Source organism: Chenopodium album, chromosome 27 (genome assembly GCF_948465745.1).
Source record: "Chenopodium album chromosome 27, dcCheAlbu1.1, whole genome shotgun sequence".
NCBI classification, from domain to species: domain Eukaryota; kingdom Viridiplantae; phylum Streptophyta; class Magnoliopsida; order Caryophyllales; family Amaranthaceae; genus Chenopodium; species Chenopodium album.
In genome coordinates this window covers 21,117,447-21,125,614 of record NC_137860.1, presented here as the reverse complement: position 1 = coordinate 21,125,614, position 8,168 = coordinate 21,117,447, and the positions used below count along the sequence as shown (strand labels likewise).

At 33.3% G+C, this 8,168-nt stretch overlaps 1 protein-coding gene across 1 annotated transcript; it reads right to left on the bottom strand.

Moving 5' to 3' along the window:
• Positions 1–489: 489 nt before the first annotated feature.
• LOC145619765 (uncharacterized) lies at positions 490–1,119 on the bottom strand. The gene has a single exon (XM_081674461.1). The coding sequence runs from the start codon at positions 1,117–1,119 to the stop codon at positions 490–492; it is 630 nt and encodes a 209-aa protein (XP_081530587.1).
• Between the last annotated feature and the right edge of the window lie 7,049 nt (positions 1,120–8,168).

Below are 8,168 nucleotides of genomic sequence, written 5' to 3'. Positions count from 1 at the left end.
TGTTTTTTTTTGTCCACCTTGACCTACCTCAAATTGAAGCCCTGGAAATGCCCAATTTTGTCCCCTTTTTGTATGCATTGAGTCCCTTTTTTGGTAATGCATAACCCTTATTTGTTTTCCATATGATGATAAGACTCATCTGATAGCTACTTGGGTGGTCTGGATGCTCCATAAACCTTGTTAAAGAGGTTTTTGTTGAGGTACCAACACTCACTAAAGCTTTGACTAAAAATACACCCATTATGATGGAAATAACAAGTGTTAAAAGTTGAAAACAGATACACTTTTATGTTTAAATGTTTGTCTAAGTAAAAGATATGAACTTGACTGATTACATGACTGCCAAATAACTGATCCATTTGTATCTACCAAAAGTACACATAACCTACACATAATCTAACTCAAAAAGTTGTTTGAAAAGAAAAAGGTTATGTGTGGCTGTCAAACTTAAGTTAACTAATACTATACCTCCACAGTGATGCACATGTATCAGTTTGCATCTACTTCCATTTTCCCTTGATCATCTCCTGTATTATGGACTGTGTCCAAAAAATGAACTACCTTAGCAATGAGATCCCTGTCAACCTGAAGTAGTTGTGGTAGTAGACCTTGGCTGTCCAAACTTCTCTTCTTCATGTGTGGGGGGGAGAAGTTATTACCACTTTGCTTTTCCAATATCTTAATCATGCATGATTGAAGTGTGATCCAAGTATACTTGTTCAATGTAGGATCAAATTCTTGAAAAGCTCTGGCAACTTCATTGATTAAGTCATCTAGATTCCTTGGAAATGATTGATATTGTAATGATTGAACCACACTAAACAAGCCTAAATCTAAAACATTTGTTTCTGGTGATTGAGCTGGTTGGAAAATGAATTGAATGTTGAACTCATGTGCATGACAAGCTGCTTGAAATTCTTCATCCTTTGGCACCTGATGAGGCCTAGCATTATCCCATTGTATGATGATGTCCTTTGGTAGCTGTTGTGGCCATTTCTCATAAATTGTGGGGATCACATGTGTTAGTAGCATCTCCTTTATGCAGTCTTTTGTGACACTTTGGATTGCCTTTGTCTCTAGAGTCCCTGCATCTCTGTTCTTGCTTTTCTTTTTGGCCATTTCATACTTAACAAAAGGAAAAAGCCCATATTTCCCATTGTAGGGAATATTTCAAGCACTATAACCCCAAGCTTGAACCCCACTGTGATCATACACTAAAGTATGGTGGCGTTCCAAAGGGAAAGAAAAGAGAGCAAAAGAGTCGCCAACAAGTTTTAGGAACTTGTAAACCCAAAACGATCCAGGAGATCGTCAACTCCATAAGGTCTTGAACCAAATAGGGTTCGGCGATGAGGGTACGAATCCAATTTACAAAAGAAAGGACCCGCCCTATAAAATAGGCCTCTACTTTGTTCAGCTCGTATTCATGTGCGCTTTCTGACTAACATGCAAACATTAGGTTAACCCTAAACCTGTTTATCTATGTTGGTTGAATATTAATGCAAAAATAATACTATTATTAGCGATCACTTGAATTAAAATCACATTAGCCTAAACCAAATTATTAATTATCTTGTTAAGCGTGATTTCAAATACAAATTCCCTTTAAACATGCATAAAAGGTGTAATCAAGCAATAACAACAATAATAAATAATATCAAGCAACATAATATAATAATAATAATAATCATAATACTCCCTCCTTCCCAAAAAAAACGACCCATTTGGGTTGATTACGCGGGTATTAAGGAAGTTAAGTAAAAAGAAGTAAAAGTATATTGGAAAGATAAATTTACATGGGGTTTGTAAAAAAATAGAGAGAGAAAGTAATAAAATAACATGGAAAATCAAATTTTTATATGGAGAAGCTAATTTTGCACAAATATTGTAGCAAATTGGTGGGTGTTTTAATGCAAATGGATCATTCTTTTTGGGACAAAGTTTTGGCCAAATGGGTCGTTCTTTTTGGGACGGAGGGAGTAATAATCATAATCATAATAAGGCTTAATAATAATAGCAAGATCCTAGGCGTGATACTAACAAGATTAATAACAAATCCTAGCATGTCACTAAACGATAAAGATCAAAGCTTTAAACCTAACATGGTACTAACATGATATTAGAATATTAGAAAAGAGTAAAGGCATCCTAAACATGATACTAAAAAGCAATAAAAACATCCTAACATGATACTAGGAATTAAACAATAATAATAAACATGCTTTCTACATTGAAAGAGAGAATTAGATTACATACTTTGATGCCTCGTACCTCTTTCTAATAACAAAATACACAAGTTAGTAAACTTCAATGAAAATAATAAAATTAAAGAAATTAAATTAGAATTAAGTTAAATAAAGTTATTAAAGTTTAAACTAGATTTGGACCAAACCCTCAGAAAATATTAAACCTTGCACGTCTAGGGCGAAGGCAACTTCGAACTTGGCTAGATGTTTCTAAATCTTGTGTATGCGGTATTGTGTTTGTAAAAAGCTAGTTTAGAGAACAAGAGAGAAAGAAAGCATAAGCTATATTGCTCAAGAGAGAATAGAGAGAATTGGGTGATTCCGAATGAATGAAAACGGAGTTTCGAGACCCTATTTATAAGAAAAATAGTCCGAAAAAGTATAGAATTTGATTAGGAATAAAACTACACGTTGTCGCCAGAAATACACGCTGTTTCGCGACAGACTTGTCGTTTAGCGACAGTCTGACTTGCACGCGTTTTTCCACGCAGAATCCGATCTTTAACCGAATTGATCTACGGAATCCGTACAGAAGATAAAACATATCTTTTAAAAATAATAATTTAATAAAAATAATAATATTTTATTCCAAAAAAATCTATCTTAAAATAATTATTAAATCTAATAATATTAGAATTAAGAAGAACCTTCCAGAAACTTCTAGAAAGTTATAATTAATCCTAATAATTTTAGGAACAATAATTAACATTGGACCCTCCTCTAGACCATTGGGCCATATGTAAATAATTAACCGGGCCCAGTTTAGTATTTTGGCCATAACTTCCTCAATATTCATCGGAATTGGGCTTATAATATATCGTTAGAAAGGTCTTTTCGAGCTCCATCCAACTACACCATTATTGGACCCTTATTATGGACCAAACTAAACTGGATTGGCTATTTTTAATAAATAGAGTTATTTTCAAAAACAGAAAGAAGAGAATTTTAAATAAAACTAAACCGCAACACTTGACTTTTCCATACTTTCACCTCATTCGATTATGGTTCGACGTGAAAGGCATTCATCACTGGGTTTGGTTTTGGGGAGACACAAATGGGTGTCTACACCCATCATGTATCATGTTATTTTCATCATCAAACAATGGCTTCCCTATCATCCCCATAAACATTGCTTTGATCTTGAACCTCCTTGATTGCTATGCCCTGTATGGATCCTCTTTTATTGGCAGTAGGTAGAATGTTCTTGTTTCTGGATTAATGTGGAACCATTTCTCATCTAGATGGATCCATTGTTGCATATCTCTGAATGTTGGGTCCTCTACAGCTGGTACAAGATCTATCATACTTAAAAGCCATTTAAGTCTTGCCACTTTGTGCTTGTCTATCAATGCTGGGTGATTTGTGCTTGTGTGAGTTCTCAGCCTGCCTTGGTGCCTAAGCCTATGCAATGCTGTTTTAGGTATTTTTAGTGCATCAGCATATCACCGGTCAGTTGTTCTTTTGTACAAAGGTACATAAGTGAGAAAACTCACTTGTGTATTCTTTTGCTTTGCATCCTGTTCTGCCTAATTTTTTTGTATTCACATCAACAGCAACACCTTGTGCTAGAGCTACTTTTATTACCTGAAACCATCTTGTTGTTGTAGATTTGTGCACCGAATGTTTTCTTGTCAAATTGGCTAAAAAGCCTCTGGGCAGTGAGTCCCCCTCCATGTGCAACATAATCTCATCAACAATTGCTCTTTTCTGTTCTACTGTCATCTCTCTGTTTGCTCTGACATAGTGCTGTAGTTCTTCTTGGTTTGCATCTTCATCTGCATCATATCCAGCTGCATCATTATCTTCATCTTGTTGGTGTGGTTCTTGATCTGAATCTGAGTCCCATTCATAATCTTCTTGGATGAATTGTTCTTCGTTCAATTCATCTTCCATGAGTTGCTGCTGTTGATAAAACTCATCCATGAGATTGTCCATGAACTCTGCCATGAGTCTCTTCCCTTTTTTTATTTTTCAAGACTGACTTTTGGTGATGAAGTGGCGGCTGATGGTTTTTAGACGGTCTTCAAGGAGCTTATTCCTGTAAATAATGAAGCTGCATCTACTAACACAGCTTTAGGAATTAGGATTTGACTAAGCTTAATTTAGATGGTTGTAATTTGATAGGGCTGCCTGTATTTTGGATTAACTTAACTAATTTCTGATGTAAGCGTACTTGAATTTATCAATTCCCCTCCCCCCTCCCCAATTCCCCTTAAACTGATCTTTTGAAAATGGGGAATTGGAAGGGAAGCCCTGCTTTTATATAGGGCATTTTGTTTGAACTGAAATGCTAAATTTGAATTTTGGGGGAATTTCACTAAATTTTTGAATTTTGGGGGAAATTTGGGAGGGAAACAAGGTGGGAAAAATTTTTCCCACCTTCTTTCTTTCACTGCTAGGAATTAAGGGTGGGAATTTCCCACTCATTTCACAAAAGTACTATGGGTAACAAAAGTAAAAAATGGGACCACAATAATTCCCTCCATTTTTACTCTCTTAATTACATACCCTTACTTTTTCTAAATCAACCCTTAAAAGTTTTGCCTCGGCCTCCGCAATCACCCTCAAAGTTGCTAGTAAAGTGGACCGGAGGTAGTATTTTTTTCACAAATGTAATAAGAAAATAGTCAATTGACCAGATCTTGTGTAATTTGAGACATGGAGTGCAATTGTGAGTAATAACTAATAAGTGGAGATTTTTATCTATCTGTTAAAACTAAAACTCAAGTTCAATGGAGATTTTTTTTTCATGAATGGCGAAAGATAAATTCTGAATTAAAATATCTTCTATATTCTTATTCAAAGGACATAAGAACGTCAATAATGGGTCATATTATAATCTATTTTAATAATTAAAAATTGAAGGTTTAAGTAACATTCAAACGTTAAAAATGGCTAAAATGTAGATTTTCAGGCAAGACGATGACAAGATAAGTAGAACGCTGTAATTTCGTAATTACTTAGTAACAAAAATTGGAATAATAGTGAGAAGATCAATAATCGAAGACACAGTGAACAATAAATATTTGTTACTACTAAATACAAATAGCTTGGCCTGGTTTGAGCACTAATAAATAGTTACTAAATTCTTTTTAAACAATTACGAACCCAAACCATAATTGATTAATTAATTGCTACTTATTTTCTCGTAATCCTTTAATATGACATTTTATAATTTTTCACATATAATAGTAACGAATAGTTAGTGAAAATATAATAACTTAAACAAATAATAGTATAAATTAATCCTTATATGGCTTGCCCCTCGTGTTCACCAAAAAAAAAATCATTATAAAACTTTATTTAATTTAACACAATACATTTCAATTTCGATGTATATATAAAATTGAATTTGGAACGTTATTTAATTTTGATCGTTAGTACTTACACCCATCTTGATTATGTGTACTTGTTTGAAATAACTTCATTTTTGTGTTAAAAAAAAAAAAAAAAAAAAAAAAAAAAAAAAAAAAAAACTTCATTTTGAGACGATCATTTAAGTAGGCACAACAGTTGTTCAAGATGTATATACTAGAATTCCATCGATGTGGTAGAAAAACATGAAATCATGCCACCTAAGGATAAAATAAGCGATTTCATTAACGTAAATACACATAAGCAATTATCCTAAAATGTACCACGACCATGGAATTGTATAAAGAGAAAATTAAATCAAAAAGTAAATAAATAGATACTATAAATAGGTGGTGCAACTATTTAAAACGATCAATTAAAGGTATGAGATCTCATAGAAATAACTTTAATCATATAATATTTTGGTAAGTTTGAGGTTTTCTCAGTAGCAATATTGGTTAAATTATATTATAAACTTTTTGATTTGACCACAAAACGATGATACAATCAATTAACGATAAAACACCTTGTTAAGCGATCAATTAGTTCATCAAACACCTCCCCCTTCGGCCTCCCCGGGTCCCTGACCCCTTTGTTACCCCTCCTTGAGCGTCGGCGACCCATCCTAACCCGCGCAGAAAGCCCGAAACCCACCTGAACCACCCCACCTCGAAACTCCATAAAGAATCTCTTCCGAAATAGTTCATCAAACACCTTCCCCTTTTTCCCCTTACATTAGGATATGAACTTTTTCCCCCCGCATAATTTGTGTTTCGGGTGAAAACAACGGGACCTTGCCGAAGGTCCTGAGAAGTGGTGAAGACTGGGCTCGGTCCAAATGATGCTGGACCGAGGGTTTCCTGCACAGCAAACACACGTAAACTGGCCTTGGGGGTTGTGCCGAGGAAGGCCCCTCCGATGGCGAAGTCAGTAGAATGTGTATAGAGAAATAGCTGTGCAAGAGAATTAATTGCTTGAGGCTATATATGAATGAATGTAAAGTTGGACAATTGATGGCTTTTATACCTTTGCATAACTTGGAGAAGTGCGCCTAAGCCAAACGGGCTTGCCATGTTGATTGACCTTGACTTGACATGAATGGAGAGTTGAACCTTTGACCTTGGGCTTTAAATTGAATCATTTATGGACTAATCCCAATTAGACTAAATTGGACCCAAACAATTTGGTAATGAATTGAAGGATAAGCTATAGTATCTGAAAATCTAAAACTATGTATCCGTTATCTATGTAACATGATTTTGAATAAGGAATATATGATTCAAATATAATTTTACAAAAAAATTTTTTTATAGTAACAAAATTTTGAATATGGAATATATGATTCAAATATGATTTTACAAAATAATATTTAATTGTAACACGGTTTTGAATAAGAAAATAAGTTGTGAACACATTAAAGTACTTTTGCAATAAGTTATAATAGTCGTGTTTAACCTTTCTTGATTTAATTTAAATTCTCTAGTAGTTAATTCTAAGCCCTCCAACATTTGATTTAAAATCATACAACGAACATTTTATTGTAACTCTCAATATTTCGAATTTGACCGTCCAACAAATGACAACCCTCCATTTTTTTTTTAATTTTTTTAACCCTCTAATATTTTTTTAGCTATAGGATGAAGATAGTATAAAGAAAAAACACATTATATACTAAGGTCAAAATTGTCCAACTATATAATATCTTTAAAAGTATATCAATATGGATGTCTGTAGAAAGAGCATAAAATAAAGAATTTTATTGGTTTGGTTATAATAATTTTTGAAAATTAGTTCATAAAATATTGTCAAATGAAATATTAATCAATTTTTATTAAAACTATCTCTCTTCATTAATGATGCTGACTAGGACGTCATTAGATCTAGTAAGAAATTTGTATTTATTGGTAACGTAGTATATTTGTTTGGTAACAACTGTAACGTAATATATTTTTTTAGTAACGTAATATAATATTTTGGTAATGTAATAGTATGGCGCCAAAAAATCGCCAACAAGAAATCCCGCCTATTAGTACTACATGGCGCCAAACACCAAAATTTTTTCCCCCCAATTTTCACTCTCATTTTTCTTGCTTATTGTGAGTTGGCAATTTATAAGTGGTGTTGTATACTTGGCCCACATACAACCATTGTATGTGTATCACTACCCTAAAAGTAGGGGAATATGCTATTGAAACTATAAAAATTAGAGAATATTGTATAGAAATATTAAAAAGTAGAGAATAATGTATAAAAAAAATTAAAAAAAAAGTTGATTTTTTGGGTATATCGTATATGTGTATTTTGCATGGGAAAGATAAAAAGTAAGTAATGATTATGAATTATTTTTAGAAACAGGCACAATATTTTGAGACACCCAAAAAGGAATACAGACACGAAATTATGGGACGGAAGGAGTAAATTACAAAGCTACTTATTTTTAAAATTACGAAATTCCAGGGTTTGGTATGACATGCTGTTAGAAATCTAGGATTGTTAAGTGTTAAATCATAAATTAAAGCAAAATAGGAAGCTAGTACCATATGAGTATTGGCAAAACAGAAAAAGAAA

Excerpts from the sequence above, each read along its gene's own strand:
- LOC145619765 (XM_081674461.1), bottom strand. The coding sequence starts at position 1,119 with ATGGCCAAAAAGAAAAGCAAGAACAGAGATGCAGGGACTCTAGAGACA.